This window comes from Pogona vitticeps, chromosome 2 (assembly GCF_051106095.1).
Source record: "Pogona vitticeps strain Pit_001003342236 chromosome 2, PviZW2.1, whole genome shotgun sequence".
Lineage (NCBI taxonomy): Eukaryota > Metazoa > Chordata > Lepidosauria > Squamata > Agamidae > Pogona > Pogona vitticeps.
Window position 1 is genome coordinate 134,939,946 of NC_135784.1, and position 21,891 is coordinate 134,961,836.

A 21,891-nucleotide genomic window follows, 5' to 3' on the forward strand; every position below is an offset into this window, starting at 1 on the left:
TAATGTTTGGTTTTATTCACATTACATTGTATAGCTGTCATAAACACTTCCATCTGTTTCCTGCAGAACAAATTGCTGCCTCTTAGTCCCTTCTGTGCAATACTGTACAGGGACAATCCCTCTACAGTGATGCATATAATTTGGAGTAAAAGGATACAGCACCTATCTTGTCCCTGCCTCCCCCCACCTTTTAAAAAAGGCTGGCTGAAATCCTGTTGCTATATGTTGCACTATGTAAGGCTGATAGCATCATTAGCAGTGGGGATTTTTGGAAATTAAACATATCCTCTCTCCTGAAGGTCTCAAGGCTCTTGTGTAATCCTTTTCACTGACAGGAAGCTGCTGGGGCCAGGCAACAGGAGGGAGAGGATGGAAATTGCTGCCATTGGGATGACTTTCCTGGATTGCCCCTCCTGTCCCACAAACAGGTTCCCAACAATGAAAGTGATGCCATGGATGCCACGGAACCTTTGGGAGAGAAGTCAGAGATGGGGAAAAATTCCTCCTGCTGCTGCTGTCATCAGCCTTATGTGACATAACTTATGCAACAGGATTTCATCTTCTGTGAAGCTACAGAAGTAAGCCCCACTGAGTTCAGTGGAGCTTGCAAAAACTCAAAGAGGTCTCTACCCAACACCAGAAGAGAAGTTGCCCCCTTTTCAGGCTGTAGTTTTCATATCTTGGAAGCAACAACGAAGGGAGGTAGGGCTAGAGTTCTCCCCTCAATACATGTGGGCGCCACACACATAATGAGTGAATAGGGGCACAGAGTAACACAGTAAGTCATGATTAAACCAGAACCCTCCTCCAATTCTGTTCACCTCTCTCCATTATCAGTTCAGAAGCCATACCTGGAAATTGCTATTCACTCAAACCCTATCCAGATATTGTTCAACCTGTCACTTTGAATATGATTAGAAGGAGCGTGTCTTGCCCAGCCTCCTCTGCCATCTACACATGCGCAAGAACCCTGGAAAATCTGGGTTTTTCATGTGCATAAGGCCTACAAATCAGCAAGATTATTCTGCTCTTCAGATATGACCCTGTAACCATGGAGAGTGCAATGGTGGAAAAGGACAGGACAAAAGCGATCTCGCTAAGCATGTTAACAGTGTCAGGTTGAATAATGCTTTGAGAGACCAGAATATTACTCTTGCCATCTCTCATATTGATGTGGGAAACTCTAGATAAACAGAATTACAAAACTCCTAGGGCAATATATACTTTCCCTTTCCTACTCTCTAAATTGGATCCAAGAAACCCCACTTGATTTATTCCACTTAATTGTACAAATACTGTACACATGCCACTTAAACAGGGATGGAGAACATATCATCCTCCAGATAAGAGCCTGGATATAAACACATTTCAGGTAACAATGTTTCCTCTAATGCTACCTTTTTGATACAAATATTATTGACTCCCATTTGTTTTTCTTAAACTAGTGTAATGAGTGGTAATATGATTTAAAATGTTGCCATGATAAGTAATAGTTATTTGGTATTCCTACAACACTGCCTTTTGGGGACAATTAAGGAGATTTTTGGTCATTTTTATATTTTTAATGAGTTTTTAAACAATTAACAGTACCTAAAAATAGTAGTTTTTAATTATTAGACAAATGCAACAAGCTGACAGCTTAATTATTTTAAAAGCAATGAGTTAACACTTGACTTTTAAAAGGTAACCTTCCAACCCGCTTTTGGCTGCTCCAGATACTGTTGGGTTACAGCAGGCATCAGCTCTTGGCAGTTCCCTATTCCCACCATATGGGTTTTTTTAAGCCCTTGATCCTAAAATATGCCCCAAATCAACTGTTCAAGTGGTATTTTCCACTCTGCCACAACTGCCCCAGGATCAGGACTCAGATATGCTTGCGGGGTATAGTTCTGATTGGGCTTTGATATCCCCACTAGCTTCAGCACAGAATCAGGCCCCGAACCTGCTTTGACCAAAGTTGCAAGTGGATCCATAAATAATTCCCACTGTTGCTCTGCCTCAGTTTTGTGCCCCACGTTTATTATAACTACGTGCATTTGTAAGGGGATGCCTCCAAGCACATGAACCATAGCTATGGTCAGTTTCTAAATAACAGAAATACCGAACAGCATGTTTCAGAAAACAAATTAAATTAAAAAGTCGTGGAGAAGAATGCATCACATTTTTCTCCCCAGTCTTTTTATAGTCCTCCTACACCCTTGATTCCTCATCATGATCTCCAGGTCAAACGTCTGACTTTTGTTCCTCATGGTTTCCATAGCAACACTGCACAGCTCTGCCATCTGCTCCTTCTCATCATCCCGAAGTAGCACACAGCATTCCATGAGTGTCAGGCCCCCCATGCACCCTCCAAGATCAAAGCACTCTCCTTCCACACACCTGTCCATTGCTTGCATTCCTCAGTGAAAACCCATTTATCTCATCAATGACATCTCCAACCAGCACCACCTCATCCACCTTTGCCTGGCTCTGTGGAAGCACGTCTGTGATGAAAATCCGCCCATCCAAATATCTGCGATGGAGAAAACAACACAAGAGTACAGTATTCTCTGAAGAACTAAGGTACCACCTACATGAGCAAAAGAAACAAGGGGGAGAAATAATAAATGGCTTTAAATCAGGTCATCCATATATTTCTGCTCAAAGCACTGGAGGTTTGAAAGAGCATTTTTTTTTAGCCTCTCGCAATTCATGCCACCCCCAAGAAGACAGCAAATTAACTGCTCACAGGGACCATCGACCCAGGTGATCCAAGCAAAAATAAAACCTATTCTGATGGTTGTGGGTTTTTTGGGCTCTTTGGCTGTGTTCTAGAGGTTATTCTTCCTGACGTTTCACCAGTCTCTGTGGCCGGCATCTTCAGAGGATGAAGATGCCGGCCACAGAGACTGGTGAAACGTCAGGAAGAACAACCTTCAGAACATGGCCAAAGAGCCCGAAAAAACCACAACAACCATCAGATCCCAGCCATGAAAGCCTTTGAGAAAACCTATTCTGTTTTATCCTTAGGTGATGGAAGAATGCCTTGCCAAACTGAGCTATGTGAAGGAAGCTGGGCAGGGAAGGGAGTGAATGGCAGTAGAATTTTCCTTGAGAATGGGCACAGGAGAGGCCAGGTTCAAATTCTTAGGGTAGGGAAAGGGAAGCGTTCACCCTGCAGATCACTGGGGCTTCCAGTCAGATCATGAAATGTTATTTGAGGCAAGATAACACATTGGCTATTAACAATCACTTTGAAAGTAACATATTATTGATAATAATAATTGCATGCTATCAAGTTGATTCCAACTTATGGTGACCTTTTCCAGGGTTTTCTAAGTGGAAGCTCCTCAAAAGTGGTCGACCCTTCCCTTTTTCTGGGGCTGCCCTGGGACTGCGCAGTTTGCCCAAGGCCACATAGGATGACTCTGTTCGCAGAAGGCTCAGCGAAGGGAATCAAACTCCCTTCGCAGCCAGATACCTAAACCACTGAGTTATCCAGTCAGTTTTTTTAGTGAATCATTAGAGTGTGACTAATATGTTATGATTTAATTATTATTTTGCAAAAGCATGCTTATGAAATAGGTATGGTACATGGCCTAAATCAACCACAAATCTCCCCAATGGCCCCAGCAATGCTTTAGAAATAACAAGTAACTGCTACTCATTACATTAAAAATGTAATGGCACTAGCAGTCACTGTACTGTTTTGTACAATGTTACCCTCTTGTTCCTCCCTGAATTTAGCACTGGCCTTTTCTGCCCTTTTGTTTCTAATCATGGGGCATTCTTGGCAAAGATACTGGAGTGGCGTTGCCAGTTCCTACTCCAGGTGGATTGCGTTTAGTCGGAACTCTCCACTATGTCCTGTCCATCTTGGGTGTCCCTGCACGGCATAGCCCATAGCTTTTCTGAGTTATTCAAGCCCCTTCGCCACGACTGGAAGGACAGATCCTGAAGCTGAGGCTCCAGTACTTTGGCCATCTAATGAGAAGAAAAGACTCCCTGGAAAAGACCCTGATGTTGGGAAAGTGTGATGGCAAGAGGAGAAGGGGACGACCAAGGATGAGATGGCTGGTCAGTGTCTGCGAAGCAACCAACATGAATTTGACACAACTCCGGAAGGCAGTAGAAGATACGAGGGCCTGGCGTGCTCTGGTCCATGGGGTCACGAAGAGTCAGACACGACTAAACGACTAAACGAACGAACGAACTTTTCTGCCCACTATCCAAGTCTGCTGCAATGAAAGTCCAGCAAGTCTGCTAAGAACCATACCAAGGAACACACAAACTTTCCTTTCCAGTAGAAATCATTGGGATTTTTGTCGTGGTGGTTATGTTGGCCCTTTGCATGTATTGGGCCAGTCTTTAATGACCCCAGCAAAGCGTGCTGCCCCTGCTTGAGATTATGGGGAGGCAATGACACCCGTCCAAGCTAGGAAAGTTATTCATGTTCACACAACTGGCTCATACAGATGGTGATGGCAGTGAGTTCATTTCACAGCTGGCACTCCTACATCTATAGTTAGCATCACAATGTATTCAGGCAAAGATAGAGACCAGCCCAAGCTCCTGCTAGTAAATTTTTCATCAGAGAAGGCACTTTCACCTGGGCCTCTGCCGTCTAGATCCAATCGCTGTTCCACACTGGCTCCCTTGATCTCTCTCTCTCTCTGCTGGAGCAAAAATAAACTCCAAAGCATCATAGGCAGTTTTTTTTTAAAATCTCAGGAATCAAGCAGGAGCACAGAATGTCTAACGTGGGGAGTACTGCTCTTTGCTACTTCCTATCATTGTCAGCAGCAGAACATCTAGTGCATCACTGGAGGCTTTCGAGAGAATGCTACTCAGCCATCTGTCAGATACTTTAACTTGAGCAGAGGGCTGGACTCAATGGCCTTATCGACCTCTTCCAACTCCATTGTTATATGATCCTATGACAACTGAGTCAAACTGACATATATGGTTTTAACAGCCATCTTTATTGAGTACTCTTGAACTTTGCCACACAGCTAACATACACATCATCTTTCTAAAAGAACAGACTTGGTATAGAGGGAATGCAAAGCAATGGAGGAGAGTGGCAGCTCTCTTACCTGAGCACCATTCCCAGTTCCCTGCAGGGGACAGTTTCGTAGGTCAGGCACACCTGGAAAGCAGTATTCATCAGTGCGGTCTCCAGCAAGTTCGCAAAATTCCTCTTTCACCATGCAGAGCCTTGGCAAAGATGGGGCATTTTGCATCCATTAGGGCATTTCATTTCACCCATTGTAGAGGGCAGCTGTGCAAAGCTCTAAAGTCTACAGAGCTCTCCATTTGTCCACAAAAGAAATACAGTAGGGGCAATAAAACACTGCATTGAAGGGCTTCCGGCTTTTAAGGAGGGGTGTGGAACATTTGGCTCTCCAGATGTTTTTAACAACTTAAAGAAGTCCCAGCCAGCACAGCTGATGCTAAAGGACTGTGGAGGTTGTCTTCCAATGCATGCAAAGGGCCAAATACTGTATCCTCCAGTCCCTTTATAATGTAATTTACTCCTAGATGTAGCTTGGATGAAAATAATCCCTGATCTGCAGAACCAGGTCTTAAGGAGTCTAGAAGGGTTTTGCTAGGAGGAGTCCAGCAAATATACACATAGCTTTAAAAAAAAGGCCACTAGCCACATCCACCTTGGTTGATTTCTGAAAGTACTTGCCACAATAGCCTTCCCTCATACATAGTTGTAGACCTCCCAGAAAAGACCACAAACATGCTTACAGCCAGATATATACATCATTTAAAATCCATTAACTTGACTTTGAAGTGGAAGAGCCTGTAGCATATGGTCCAGCTGACCTCAGACCCCTCTGACCTTAAAATATAGCTTATATCTATAAAATATAAATGCAGATAATTATGATTTTTTTTTAAAAAATGTGCTGCTCAGAGACAGAAAGACAGGGTGGGTCTATGAAGATAGGCTTCAGGACTTGAATCAAGGAAACACAAGCTCAAATTTTGCCGACAGGCTTTTGCAAGTGCGAACATGAGTGCACGATTATAAAGCACTTCACAGAAAGTGTATTCAAGGCACCAGATCGGCAAAGGCATGTCTTTTACCATCGTTTAAGCTCTCTATCTGTAAGACATTAACACAGGTGTAGATGTATAAACACATACTGGTATAGACATGGATAAATGAATACTGTATAGACCTCAGCCCAGAGCAGAGGTGCCACACTGGCTGTTGGATTCAGATGGCAAAATGTTTACTGCCTCCAGCATCTACAAAATCTACCCGTATCACTCGATCTAGTCAGGAGGTGCGACTGAGGAGCCTAAGGCCGAGAGAGGCCTGGAAGTCGTTCCTCGGTTATGAAATAATCTACCTTCAGAGATCCGTATGGCCACCTTTGCTGGGTATTTTTAAAAGCCAATTAAAAACCTTGCTATTCAGGCAGGTCTTCCCTCCGGACACTGTATGATCTATCTTCTTGTTTTTCCACTTTGAATGACTTTTTATTCTTGACACTGATGTTACTTTTAACTGTTCATTTTATATGATATATGCTGCCCAGAGTAGTCGAATGACTAGATGGGTGGGATATAAATATAATTAATTAATTAATTAATTACTCAATCAATCAATCAAACAATTAATAAAAATGAGAAGACCAGATGATCCCATGATTTGTGCAACTGGAAGCATTTATTTTAAAAGGACATCTAAAACCTCTTACCGGAAGTTGCCAGCTTTCATCCAAGAAACTGGAATTCTACAAACAGAAAATACATCTCTCAGAGGCCAAGTCAGAAGTTAAGAGGAAAATCTTGAAAAGAGAGAGATTTCTGAAGAGGACACTGAGTGAAACCTTTGTTGCAAAGTCACAAATTACTATACCTGCAAATCTAGAGAGAAATCCATTTCTGTCACCACCAGCATCAGAGAGAGGAAAGGCTCTGAAAGGGGAGAACCAAGAATGAAAGTCACCGTCTGATCTCTGAATAGCTTTTGAGACTCATTCTTCAGTGCATCAAGAGAAACTATGAAGAGGCTGAAATAAATCAAATACTCCCAACTATCTAAATTGAAAGCTAACAAAGGCAGATTTCTAAGCTGGTCTCGCCACTCATTTTCTTCCTAAAGCACCAGATAGACAGGTTGAAAGGACAAACGTGCCAAAAACTAGAAACCCCCATGAAGAATTAGCCAAGGTTGTCTCCATGGATCTCTCATCTCTCCTTTGAGACCTCAGTAGGCAAGAAGACATGTGTGACATGACCACCCATGTTGCGCTGACAGGAAATCAAAAGCAGATTGTCTAAAGATCTAATCAACATGTATATAGTGGCTAAGCAGCACTCCTTACACTGTCTGTGTGGCATCTATAACAGTGTCGGGATTTACAGCCTCAAGTCAAATAGTTAACCTCTGCATTAATCACTCCTCCAAGTCTGCTTGGAAATCCAAGGATGCAGAGGGCTGATGCTTCTGGATTGATCCACAAGGATAAGAACTCCACATGGCAGCCTCCCAAGACAGCAGAACTACCTTACGTATGGCTCCTGTGCAGGTCCCAGACATCTGAGTCCTGGTCATATGTGAGTAGCAAATGGCTGTCATAAATCTACTCAATGACAATTATACTGTCATAAATCTCCAATATTCTGACCTCACTCCTCTCTCTCTCTCTCTCTCACTCACTCACTCAATCACTCACATACTTTAAAATGTAACAAAGAGTCTTGTGGCACTTTAAATACTAATGTTCATTACACATTTATTAAAGCACGAGCTTTCAAGCACTAGTAAAGGTAAAAGGTATAGGTTCCCCTTGACAATTTGTCCAGTCGTGTCTGACTCCAGGCAGCGGTGCTCATCTCCATTTCCAACCCACAGAGCTAGCGTTTGTCCGCAGACAATCCTCCATGGTCACGTGGCCAGCGTGACTAGTCACGGAATGCTCTACAAGCTCTACAAAGGCTAATTAATTCCAGAAACATGTGTTAGCCTTTTAAGGCCTACAACACTCTTCAGATGCTTTTCCTGCAACATGATTACACACCAACATGAGTACCTTCTGGAAACTACTAAAAACATTTGTCATTGTTCATCTTAAACTTCAAATGCAAAAGTATCCGGGCCTATTAAACACAAAGCAACTGTTCCAACAACAGTTCCTGAAATAACTGTTCCTCTTTGTGACACCCAAAGCACAAGCTCATTAGATTAGGGAGGTGGCCAGCAGCCCTTTAGAGACACTGGCAGCCACCGAGGCAGAATGAGGGATAAACCCTTATTAAATACCTCATTAAACTCAATTAAATACCCCAGTGTGTTTTGTGCCATCAAGAATGGTATCTCAGTGTCTAATGCATCTTTATTGCAAGAGTGCAGAAGAGTCTCTGTCTAAATTTCCTCTGTTTTGGAAATAGACTGCTGCGTGCAACTCATTCCAAATCCCAAGAAGGCAAAGCTACTTAGATAATGGTGTCAGGAAGGAACCAAGTCCCATGGGAGGTAGGTTGAACTGTGACTGCATCTTGCTACTTGCTTTTACCACCACCACCCCCAGCAGCACTCTGACAATTACAGGAAGAAGCCTCTTGTACAACAACACATGGACAATGCTAGGGAAAATAAAGGATGAAAGTGATGAATTATTGACAGCATTCTGAAATCAGTGATGATCTCGAAACCAAGGATAATTTCAGGAACTGTTATTGGAACAGTTGCTTTGTGTTTAATAGGCTGAATACTTAAAGGAAAAAAGAAATACAGAGTGAACATAGGCGAAACTATATATTTTATCACATTTCAGTGCAATGCTGACTCACTCTGACTCACTGTCTGTTGTTTGTTTGTTTGTTTGTTTGTTTGTTTACAGAGCCCTAGGGAGATTCAACTTGCTTGCATGCCAAAAGTTCATCATAGCCAAAGTCTGAGGAGCTGGGTGATCTGTGAGATCATGCAAACTTTTGGATCAAGAGTGCAATGAAAAATATCTGCCATTTCAAACACAGAGTATCCTCATTAGCTGAAGGTCAAGGACTGTCATAATGGCCCAAGAAAACAATACAACCATAACTAGAAACTGGATAGACAGCAATGATCTGCATTGTATCAGCAGTGTATCTATCTGGCTACAAAATTTATTATAAGATGAACAACATGTGAGTTGGAAAAGGAGGGTGTCAGAATGAGAAAGGCATAGCCAGAAGGAGAAGCAGCAAGTGAATGGCCAAGGCACATAGATACTGTATATAGCGAAAGGTCCTTTCTACTTTGACAGAGTCTCAGAGCACCCTGCAGGTGCAGATTTTAAGGACACGCAAAATATTGAGGGTTCTTGCACTGAAACAGCTTTGCATTGCCATATGAAGTCAGAAGTTAGACTTCTGTGTTGGTCACTCATGGTCTAGGACTCACCCCTAAATTGTGAGATAAGCACACCCACCCTTCCTCCTGCTCAGACAGATGGCCTATACATGAAGATATTCCTTCTCCAAAGAGGTTGTTGCCCTTTCTCCAGTAGACAGAGGAGCAAAGATATCCGATAAGATAAAACCAGAAGGCTAGAGATAATGGGCCATTGTGTCTGAAAAATATGAGATCTTAAAATCCATTAACAACTCTACAGTCAATATAAGGCTATGGGAAAACCAATAAATCTTTCAAGTATCTTGGACAAAAAAAAGCCATCTTTGTCTTCTAAAAATAATTCCACACCAAAGAAAATGGAAAATGAGCCAAAAACCTACACAGGAGTTAACTAATGCTGTTTATTTTTAACACAATGTCTTTACCATAATAGGAATGAAACCCTACAACACTCTCTGCTTCTCTATTCATCTTTGTAAGAAAAAACTGTCTCTAAAGCCACCAGGGTCTCCCCAGTCATCTCAGCACTACAATTAAACTGAAAGAATATATAGTTATATATCATAACACAAGTTCTTACTGGCAAGCTTGGAGATACGCTAGACACCTTGGCTGCAGACTTTGGGGCTACCTGCTGATTTTAATAAAGCCAAAAATAAATGGATTCAGTCCAGAGGGTTCTGTAGCCGGGCAAGAGAGTGCTGCTGAACCTTTACTGAACCCTTTCTCCCCTCTCTCCCAAACTCCATCTCTCTGCTTTTTCTCACAGTAAGGGTGTGATCACCCAGAGAAACAGATTGCAATTTGGACCTGGCAATCCCATGAGATATGGAGAAACGTGCTCCAGACCAACCTTGACCAGTGAGTGCCCAAGCTGGACTTTTTAAAGCCAGCTGTAGCACTTCTACTTTTGGGGCCAGACTGGAACAATTTCCCAGGAAATGGAAAGGTTGCTTTAAGGGAAATAGCTCCCATCAATGTGACCCTTTCTAGTATGATCAGACGGTTGCATTTGCAGTAATGTGATCGCACCCTAAGACTCCATTTTGCAATGGACAAAACATACTCAAAGAAATTGTTTTGGCATAAAGCATAAGTGGGGAAGAGCTCACCACTGCATTTCCCGTCTCCCTCCCAATGTATGGCAGTTCAGCAGACCACGCATTTTGACACCCACTACATGTCACCATAACACCTAGTTTGTCCTTTATTATAACGTCAGTACAGGATACCTTTGAACAGAAAATGCTGCCACTGTCATCTGGTAGCATTTCAACATTAGGTTTTATAGCATAAACCCCGAATATTCAAGAGCAGGATCAATACAAATCAGCTTATTTTAAACATGAAAATGCACACTAATACTTTAAATAACCAATTAAGCCTCAAACCAGCCCTGATTTTGTTTAATACCCAAGTGAGATATTTACTTCCTCATGGCTGGGGAGAGGTCCCCTTATGTCACACTGAGATTCAGTGTAACCTTATTCTCTAAAATATCATTCTCCTTTTTAATAAACGAAGGATCAAGAACTCTGGTGAGCATTGTGGCAGGGTTAGAGCAAGGGCTAATCAGAGGTGTGCGTTGGGAGGGAGTGGGGGGGTCAATGTCCAGTCACAGAGGAACAGGGGCGTGTGGGGCCCAGGCTTAGTCTAGGCCCTTGCAGGGTTACGAAGTTGCAAGGCTTCTGCAGGAGTGCAAATGACAGCAGTGTAAGAGGCCCTGCATTTTCCATGCTTCCTCCCACAGCAATGTCTATTTCAAGCTGTGCTTTCAATGTGCTCCTCCTCTAGTTCTAGGATCCCAATGAAGTCTCTGTCCCACAGTACAGGTGGCTCTCAAACGATGACTATCCTTTGACATTCATTGCTCAAAAGTTTGATTTCACAGTCATTGTGGGGGAGTTTACATAACGGAAAGCACAAAAAAGCCACCTTTGGAGCAGTGACATTGCAGTGTGCAACATAGCAGAGTTATCACAAGTTTTCCTTTCAACATTTTTTTTAATTTGCAGCATCTTCTTATTTGTGGGCAAGTCACTGCAAACAGAACAGCGAAAAACACAGGCACTGAACTCAGCTTAGCACCCTGTTGAGCTCTGCTCCGCTCAAAACTCTCGAGGCAACTGCTCAGCCCACCCGCTCTTAAGGCTGGCCCTACCTTTTACCATTACTGACTCAATACATCACAACTTCTTAATAGGCAGGCTCATTAGCCTACTTCTGCACTGAAACAAGGATATCTTGGAGGACAATTATTGTGCAATAAGATTTCCTGGATTTCAGTCCCACATCTTCATATGTCATCTGATATTAACCCCATGCAGTCTTCAGAATGTAGTAAAAACACAATGTAGTGATAATGTAGTGTGTGTCTAAACACACACACACAGTGATAATGGGGAAACTCACCAGAAAGATCTTCCTGGCCCAGGATAGAGGTCAATGGCTCGTACCACTGAAACAGTTTTTAATATATATATATAATTAGAATACCTTAATTTAATTGCCAAAATAATATCTATGCCCTAGAAGCAAGAACCTACGTTAAATAAGGAGACAGGCTAAAGGGAAGTGTTAGTTCAGGTTTAGGATTTTAGATTTAGGCCACTGGGGTACTTCTAGTGACCCTTCTCAAACTGAACAAGAGATATTACTTTGCCAAGTTATATATAAAGGACAACATTATAACACTTGACTGGCAATCAGAAACATTTTACAGAACATTTGGATAAAGTACAAAACAGGACTCTGACTTCAAGATGGCAAGCATGCAGTGTACCATTATTGAGATAGGAACTCAGGACTATCACACAATTCAGGCACCTAGCAAAACACATCTATGTGCTCAAGCGTCCTGACAGAGGTTCCAAGAAAAGAGAATAACAACAGCATGAGTCCAGGTACTTCATAACATCCAAATTAACACTGCCTTCTTAATTCCTCTGGGTTATTTAATGTTCGCACCTCAAGCAGCCTGGGAGTTTTGACTAGCTGCTGAAAAGCAGCAGCTAACAGCTTCCTGTTCAAAGCGAGACGTAGGAAGTACCGCCCTTTTCCTTGGGCTGTCAACACTTTCCCAGAAGAATTAGTCTTCTCAATCATCATTGACAGAAGGGTCGTGCTGTAAGGAGAAAAGACCCCTGTTAACATGAAACTTTGCTTTAGCTGAAGAGAAAGGTTCTTCAGGTCATTCAAACAAAGATGAAACATGGCACACCTTCTACAGTCTTTCTCTTGACATACCCCAAGGGGCTAAGAATCCTGGAAACCGTGCATTTCTCTTCAAAAGAAAAATATTCCCCCCAGCCTTGGCAACGGATCATAATCTACTGTGGCTCACAAGGTTTTTAAGAAGAGACTTTTATTCACAGGCAGCGGGTTCTGGGTTAAAGAAATAATAATGAGATGTTCTTTTTAGCATCATACAAAAGTACTACAGACCACCCACCTCTGAGGAGTCTCCTGTTGTGGAAGCTGTTCTAGCCAGTGCCAGTAATCTTTTCTGTTCAATCCCAGAACTGGCTCTGGAAGAAAACAAAAATATTTCCTTGAGTGAGATGAGTCACAGAGAGTGTTCATTAGCACAGGTAAACTTCAGGCACGACAGATGCAACTGGGGAGGGTATGGGTCTCGCTGTATGTACACCAAGAAGTTCTACTGCAAACACGCACATACATACACACCCCTTTGAACCTGCATTTAATGCAGGTCCAAGGATACAGGTGTAGACCAGGGTTTCTCAGTCCTCTTGATATTGATGAACTCCTGTTCCCTTCTTGCCTTCTCGCTGGCCAGGGAGGCTAAGGCTGATAGGAACTGATGTCTAGTAACATCTGGAGGACCACAGGTTGCCCCAGACCCGGTTAAACTGTTGCCCTTTGAAAACACAACCACCGGCCTTCCTTGTATACCATGCACCATTCCCACCCATGCTCTACCTACTACACCAGGTTGGCTATCTTAGCTGTAATCTATAGAAATATCCTTCTCCTCACATGCTTGCAATATATAAAATTATTAGCTGGTACATGGACTGTTCTTTGTATTTTGTGCTTGTAGTCAAATGATTTTTTAAAATTTGCAGTGAGGGAGCAGAGATTCACAACATTTTATGTTACAGCACAAGGAATGTTTCATCCATCCTTACTTCCCATTCCGTCTACCTCTCCTCCCTATTAATTTTTCCCTAGTCCTTGATGAATGCCATTTCATCTCACTGCTGTAACACAATGCCATACATATTTCATAGGGATGAGGCACTCTTGAGTGTTCTGTGCTCATAAGAGCCAAGAATGAACACAATAATGAATGAATGAGCAAATGACAAAAACAAATAAACCAACCATCTCCACAGGACTTCTAGTCTTTCTGATCTAATCCTCCCACGTTAAATTCAGTGTTTGGGAAGTGATGTCTGAGGCAGTATGGACATCTCCCAAAGCGAGACAGATGTCTCAGATATGTATAGCCCAACTTTCCCTGTGCAGCACAAGGCTGTTCCACCATCTTCTGCAAGGTACTCCCTTAAACATGAATGTCCACATGTACTTACCCTGAATACCTACCGCCTTGTGACTGGTGGAGTAAAGGGGGCAGGAGTTAAGGGGTGGGAGAAGCAAGAAATGATAGGTAGAGCCAGAGGCAAAAGTAAGTACAGCGTTCACACATGCACACATATAATCAAGCAGGCAAGCAAGCATTCACATACCCAGAGAGAGACATTTATCCAGATACTGCTTCACCCCATTCATTCTTGCCTACCTCAAAACAGAAAAACATACCTTGCCTCAAAATTATAAATGTTTCTCTTGCTGCTGCCCTCTGCTGCCTTCTGCCACTCTCTCTCTCACACACATTTGCCCAAGCACTCCAAGTAGGATGAGAGAGGGAACATGGGAGGGTTGGCCCCTCTGCCTTTGGTCAAAAAAGAGGCAGGAGTGGACTAGCTGTGGCTACCCAGAGCCTGAGGTGTAGCAGTGCCTCATTTATCCTAACAGACTAGCCTTCGCTGCCACCTGAAGAAGAGGAAAAGCCGCTTACGTTTTATTCCTTTCCGAAGGATCATCTCAAGAACCTCACAGAAGGGCTGTATGTATGGGCAGGCATCTGTGTATGGGCTGCTGCATCCCTGAAGGTTGAGAATACACACTGCAAGCAAACAGAATATGTTATACTGCAAACACAGGGCAGAAAGCAAAAGAGTTTGAAACACCCTCTCTCCTTTTTTTGGCTGTATTTCTCCCTCTTTTGCTGCAGGATACCACAGTCCTAAATGGAATCCCTTGCTTAAAAATAAAATAAAATCAGGAGGTATACTACCTTTGCCTGAAACACTTATTCTCTCATTTTGTAGAATAAATGTTTTAATAACTTACATTAGAAGACTGACACCCACTCAGCCAAAGAGGTATGAAGTTCTATTGAGTTGAAATGATTTTGCAAAAGTACTGCCATTGAAAAGACATGTGACCTCAAAGGCTGATTTTTGGCTGGCCCAGGGAGCCCCAACGGTGGAGAACCCAAGTATTCTTAGACTGTGAATCCCAGAAGCCTTCACCATCAGCTGTGCTGGCTGGGATTTCTGGAGGCTGCAGTCCAAGAATACATGAGTTACCCAATGTTGGGAACCACTGGGCTATAGATATGTTTCGGAAAAGATATTTTTAAGCAGCCACGGTAATAGAAAACGTGAGATTGGCATCAGAAACTAGAAACAAAGAGAAAATAGAGAACAATGTAATGGGGGCATACTATGGAGCCTAGGAAAGCCACTTCCAGAATACCATAATCAGATGGGCCAGTTTGACCATCTCCCATAGTAAAAAGTTCTAATATTACAGAAGCCACTGCCTGATCATCATCTGTTTTTGTTCTTGCCATCTTGAACAAACTGCTATATATTGATGTTGTAGTGTATTTAAATTGTTTTATTTTAATGTGTTGTTTAGCCGCCCAGAGTGGTCAATTGATCAGATGGGCAGGAAATAAATAAATAAATAAATAAATAAATAAATAAATAAATAAATAAATAAATAAATAAATAAATACTCTTGTGTATGTTTACTTAGGGCCTATTTATATTTGTTATAATAACTCATAATTAGAGGAGGGAATTCCTTTCGTACCAAAATTATCTGATTGCCACTGGAACTTTTCACACCTCCCACAGTGTGCATATTAGCTTCCTTTGTTTTATGATTGGTCTTCAGATGGAAAGGAAAGGTTCATCGACAAGAAGGATGGCTAATTCACAAAAGACAGCCCGAATCACATCTCTGGAACACTAATAGGTTTCCATCTTCTAGAGATGGTCAGCGATAAGGCCCTTAGAAATAACTCTAATTGTGACCCTAAGGCACTTTGTCCCCAGTTAGTGCACTCAGGAGTGCAACTTCGAACTGTAACTCTACAGCTCATCAGTAGGCAATGGTAACCCACTAGGTGTTTTTCCCCCTGCATCTTCCGTCAGTCCGAGTCAGCTTAGCCAATGGTAAGGGACTATGGGAACTGGAATGTTAAAGACCTTTAAAAAGAGTCACAGATGCCCACTTACGTTATGAACAATTACCTAGTCATAAATCTCAATGAACCTCAAAGGTTTGGATTATTTTCTATTGACAGGTATAAATAGGTTAATGCTGCTAGACTCCTGGTTGTTTCCATTCTATTAGTACAGGGCACACTCTCTTGGGGAAGGCCTTCCTGAGCAACCTGTTTGGAAATGTAAAGCAGCCTCCATCCATCTCCAGTGACCTTGTACTGCAGGATCATGTCTGTTGTGTTTTATTCCGTGCCTGCAAACTACCACTGGAACTCCTAGAGCACAAGAGCAGCAAAAACACTTTGTGTAAACAAATGGTTAAAAACCCATCCGCCTGGGGCCAGGTCCTACAAATGTTGACTGTTCTCCAGAGTACACACTCCACCCAGTTATCTCACACCCCAGAGAGGAAAACGTTCTGCTGAAACAGAGCTTGCCTTTTGCCGATTGCGTAACACAGGACTGAACGCAAGGAGTTCCACAACTCCCCTCAGCTCTAAAGAACTGTCTGCTTGTCCGTACACCTAACCATTCCCCCCCACCATTTATTGTTCTATTCATAGGCTACCCTTCCTCCACAATGGCTCAAGATGGGGCACGTGCTTATTCTTTTTTCACTTTTTCTTCACAACAGCCCTTTTGAGGAAGGTTAGACTGGGAGAGAGGGAACAGGTCGAGGTTGCCCACTCTGATTCTGAAGCTGAAGTGGGTGCTTCCTAGTTCTCGCTTTCTTGTTTGAAACAAAACCACATTAATGGGTTAAATAAAGAACCCAAGTGGCAGGTCCGGGTCTGGTCAGACACTCTATCCACTACACTCTGTTGGTGCTCAGCAATATCCCTCTTCAGTCTGTTTTGGAGACCATGCTGAATAACTGTTGGGTGGGGGAAAAGACGAATCCCCAGAAAGCAGAAGATAAGTTGAATACATTACTAGTATTGTTATTTAATAGTGCAAACCTATACATGCCTCCTGAGAAGTAATTCCCACTGCATTCAGTTGAGCTTGCTCCCAGGTAAGTACACATACGGTTGCATCCAGCAGCAAGAAGATATAATGATGCCATTGCAGTTTTGTTAAAATAAGTGAATAAAATTGCACTGTCAGATAAAGAAATCTCTAATCCACATAATTCTTTATTTTTTAGGGTGCCATAGAACTCCCTACTGGAGCTGCCATTCATACAATATACAGTACGAACATTTTGAGAAAAGGTATATAGACGTGGTGGTGCTGTGGGCTAAACCGCAGAAGCCTCTGTGCTGCAAGATCGGAAGACCAGCAGTTCTAAGATTGAATCCACATGACGGAGTGAGCTCCCATCGCTTTGTCCCAGCTCCTTGCCAACCTAGCAGTTCGAAAGCATGTAAATGCAAGTAGATAAATGGGTACCACCTCAGTGGGAAGGTAAAATGGTGTTCCCTGGTCATGCTGGCCACGTGGCAACGGAAAACTGTCTTCGGACAAGCGCTGGCTCTATGGCTTGAAAACGGGATGAGCACTGCTCCCTAGAGTCAGACACGACTGGACTAAAATGTCAAGGGGAACCTTTACCTTTACCTATATAGATTATTATTTTTTAGGCATCATTTTAATAAGTACCAGTCTCTTAAGTCTCACAGCTGCAGATTTCAGACATGTTAATGCCACATTGCATGTGGCTTTTCATGACAGTGCACATTCTATGTAAACCAATGGTGGAAAGCAAGACCATAAGCTGATTTCAAATATGAGTTGCAAATCCTTACAAGGAAACTGAATATTCTTTTCTTTTCTTTTGATATATTGTCAAGATGTACAAAAACTTTAGGGTGTTGGTACATAGTTTAGAACAGTGGTTCAGAACCATAAATATTTATAAATATTTTATAATGTGTACAATTTTATACAGCAAAATTACTTTTAAAAGCATTTTTTTAACCTGTGAAATGTTTTAGACACTGCTTATGTACTTTACTGCTAGGAGGTGCTTTTGTTGTTCATAATACTATATTTTGCCATGGCCTCCAATCATGAATACTAATGTTCTGTTGCTGAACAGTCAGTGGGTTTTCCTCCAACTTCACAACAGTTTGTTTCCCACTGTGTACAGTGGAGTGATATGAAAAATTCTATGGGATTCAAAGGACAGTTAAGGACAGTGTTAATTTTAAAAAATTATCCAGCTAGTTCTGCATAAAGCTAGATAATAAGCTTAAGCAGTTACAGTTCCTTTTTAATATTCTCCATTTGTAGAACAAATGCTGTGCATAAACTGCATTATTTGCACACTTCTCCTGTACATTGCCCAATAAATGATGTCACTTCTAGAGCAAAATATGGCAATAAGGAAGGAATGTTTCCCTTGGTTTTGTGTTCATACCTGTTTTTCTTGCCTTTTCCCTGACATTAAAGATGGCCACATCTTCGGATGGTATGCTGACTGAAGTGGCCTTACACAAAAATTAAAATGTTTTTACCCCTTTTTTCTCCTACGAAAAGACCCAAGGTGGCTAACATAATTAAAACACAACATTAAATAAAAAAAAACCACAGTGTATTATTCAGTTATTAAACAAATCAATAACATCATGTTAATGAGTGTTTGGTAAAGTGCTCCTACTAGAAGCAACAAAATGCAAACCGTCTTGTGTTGGCGCCTCTCCTAGATGGCAAAAACCTGCCTGAAGAGAAAGGTCTTCACCTGAGACTTCGCCAAATAAATAAATGAATGAATGAATGAATAAATACATAAATACATAAATTGGATGAATGAATGAATGAATGAATGAATGAATGAATGAATGAATGAATGAAATGAATGAATGAATGAATGAATGAATGAATGAATGAATGAGAAGGAAAGACCCAAAGAGGGGGAGGATGGTATCATGGTTGCCTAGTCAAGAGCTCATCATAGGCATCCTTCAGTCTCGAGAGACTATGGTAACATGCTCTAAATCGAGGAGTGTCCTCTCCAGAGCACGAAGCCTGGGTAAAGTAATATGGAGGATAGGCTGTTACCCAAGCAGCAGATCCCCCCTCTCCACGTTGCGGAAATGGCCCAATGGAAAGGCAAGAGCCAATGCAACTGGTTCCAGTAACGTCGCAGGAGTTGGCAGAACGACACTAGCTAGGAAAATCCTGCACAGATATGAAGGACCTCGTACACACCATACAGTGTCTAGCAACAAGTGGCAACGGCCACTAAATAGCGTGGGAGCATCGTTACCACAAATAAAAAGAAGCGCCATCAGTCATGTAAACGTGTGGCCGGGACGGCTAAACTCTTGAACTGAGGGCTAAAATGATGAGTCGTCCTGACCCTGCACAAAAGAGGGACACAACAAACCAAACAAACGGTCTCAAACAGACAGATTTTTTTTGGGGGGGGGGGAAATGATGTCCCGGGAACTCCCCTGAATGTAGTCCAGGTGGGTAGAGAAGGGCTCCTCCTCACCCTTTCCACGGGACACTTCCCTCACCCATTTAATCTCCCTAGCAACGAGGCACCGAGCACAGCATTACCCGAGCAGCCTCTATTTTACCGGATTCCCAAATCCTGTTAACAAGGAGGCACCTGCTTGGGACTCAAAGGCACCCTCCCTCCGTCCCTCTCGCAGTGCCTTTCACACGTTACATTGCTCCCCGCCTCACCCATTCCACCCTCAGCCCCCACGCCCACGCTCCGTGTCTCTCTCGCTCACCTTTCAGGGTCCCCAGCAGCGGCTCCTTCCCGCTCATGCTGAGCTGCCTTCCCCGCACCCCCACCCCAACCCCGCCTAAGGAACCGAGGGCGCCTGCCCGGGCGCTGGGCTCCCCTCTGTGGAAACCGGCCGGGAGAAGCCCGCTCCCTTCCCTTCCCTTCCTTTCCGCAAACAGAAGGCAGCATTCTGGGAGGTACCATTTTTACCCGGCAAGCGGGGGTGCGGGTGGGGGGGGGGTGGAGAGAAAGAAAGACGAAGAGGGAAGAGACCCCGGCAGGCCCCGGGAATTGGGACTCTCAAAAACTTGTCATTTGAATCAATGGTACTGAAACCCCTCCGTAGGGGGGAAAAATTATCGGTACTCCACCCGATACTGGAAACACCAGCGCGAACTCTCCACCTGCCTTTGGCACCGCGGACGTTAAATTGTAGAGACATTCCGAGCATCGCGGGTCGAGTTTAAAGCCTGAGCGGAGCTCCTTCAGATGATTTTCTAAAATGCATGATCACCAGTCGTTTCAAGAGATATTTAAATGTACTCTATACAGAAGCTTGTCACAAAGCCAGAGTGGTGCCATTAGAAAAGGTTCCCAAAGAGAGATGGAAGACTGGAGGGAAGGGGGGAGAGAGATGGCATTTATTGATTGATTTAGATGCTTAACATTCTGCCATTTGATTGAGTGCTTCTGAAATTGGCTTTTGCTACACTATACTAATATCACCACCATCATCATCATCATGTGCCATTGAGTCAATTGTGACTTTATGGCCACCCTTTCCAGGGTTTTCCAGGTAGAGAATACTCAGAAGTGATTTACCATTCTTGTAGAATTTTCCTGGGACTGTGCAGCTTGCCCCCAAGGCCACACAGGCTGGCTCTCCTCGCAGGGGGCACAGTGCAGGGAATCGAACTTCCAACCTCTGTCTCCACAGCCAGATTCCTAACCCATTGATCTATACAGCCAGCAGATGCACTTAAACCCAGACCTACACAATTTTGCAGCCCTTAGATCATTTTGCAAGACTCGCGATCAAAGAAAAGTGGAGGAATTTGCCCAAGCGCTTGAGGAAACCTTTCCAGGCCTGACTGATGCAAATGCACCTGAACGATGGGAACATTTCAAGAATGCTGTTTATAACACTGCCTTGTCCACATTTGGCAAGAAGACCAAAAAAGACGGACGACTGGTTTGAAGCTCATTTGGAGGAGTTGATGCCAGCCATCGAGGATAAGAGGAGAGCTCTAGCAGCATACAAAGCCTGTCCTAGTGAGTACAACTTGCAGGCTCTTCGACTTGCTCATAGCAAAGTCCAACAGGCTGCCAGGAGATGTTCCAACAATTATTGGCTTCAGCTCTGCTCTCAGATACAGACAGCAGTGGACACAGGTAACATCAAGGAAATGTATGACAGTATCAAGCAGACTTTAGGTCCAATACAGAAGAAATCTGCTCCCTTGAAGTCTGCTATAGGCGTGATCATCCAGGACCGAGCACAGCAGATGGAACGCTGGGTGCAGCACTACTCTGAGCTACATTCCAGAGAGAATGTAGTAACCGAAGAAGCATTAAATAACATTTCAGTGCCTGCCTGTCTTGGAAGAGTTGGACAGCAAACCAACTTTAGCAGAAATAAAAGTGACCTTGGATTCCCTCGCCTCCATCAAGGCACCCAGGAAAGATAACATCCCTGCTGAAGTGCTGTAAAGAGATCACCACCACCAATCTGTATGAAATCTTTTGTTTTTGCTGGAGGGAAGTGTGACAAACCCAGACCTACTGGGACATGCCACAGTTTCACTAAGCTGCCACCAACCATTCCCTGTAAGGAGTCACACAGACCAGGAATGGATTTTTAACAAATAAAGGAATAAGGTTTATTTAAATAACACACAGGGAAAATAAAATGATCAAGTGAATAAGATACAGTAATGTGGCTTAGTCTCAATCATGCATACACCAGTTTGGTTCACACAGAACACCTTTAAATAAAGCACAGACCCTGAACCTATCAGTTCTGGCTACCCATACAGACACCTGAACCTATCAGGTTGGTACTGACTGACACACAGTAGTACCCTGTCTGACACACAGACTCCCACACCAGCTTCTTCTCTCAGCTCTCCTTCAGCTCTCCTTCTAAACTTCTCCACACACGCTCCACATATATATACAGTACAGCCCCTCCTCCTGATGTCCCGCCTTCCACTCCCCATAGGATGGAACTTTCCCTCCAAACCCATGACAGACAGGTAACATCAGTGCTGTATGTAACACCTCCCCTCTTTATAAGTTGTTTTGTAGGGGGAAAGCTAAGGTGC

The 21,891-nt window shown here is 43.1% G+C and overlaps 1 protein-coding gene across 5 annotated transcripts in view; it reads right to left on the reverse strand.

The window, feature by feature from the left end:
• LOC110085175 (uncharacterized) overlaps positions 1–19,691 on the reverse strand; it is a 34,142-nt gene extending 14,451 nt beyond the window's left edge. For 4 of the 5 annotated variants that reach the window (XR_002301605.3, XR_012083806.2, XM_020805073.3 and 1 more), the window contains exons 1-9: positions 19,572–19,691; positions 14,385–14,492; positions 12,792–12,867; positions 12,308–12,464; positions 11,753–11,798; positions 6,860–6,918; positions 6,699–6,734; positions 5,076–5,128; positions 2,380–2,512 (exon numbers count right to left, since the gene is read on the reverse strand). Coding sequence is in view for 3 of the 5 variants with exons in the window: in XM_020805073.3 (XP_020660732.3) it covers positions 2,380–2,512; positions 5,076–5,128; positions 6,699–6,734; positions 6,860–6,918; positions 11,753–11,798; positions 12,308–12,464; positions 12,792–12,867; positions 14,385–14,492; positions 19,572–19,608 (705 nt within the window). In the remaining 2 variants the exon portion in view is untranslated. Of the gene's footprint in view, positions 1–2,379; positions 2,513–5,075; positions 5,129–6,698; positions 6,735–6,859; positions 6,919–11,752; positions 11,799–12,307; positions 12,465–12,791; positions 12,868–14,384; positions 14,493–15,469; positions 15,575–19,571 lie in introns of those variants that run through there. The other variant, XM_072990531.2, reaches the window with a different exon arrangement.
• Between the last annotated feature and the right edge of the window lie 2,200 nt (positions 19,692–21,891).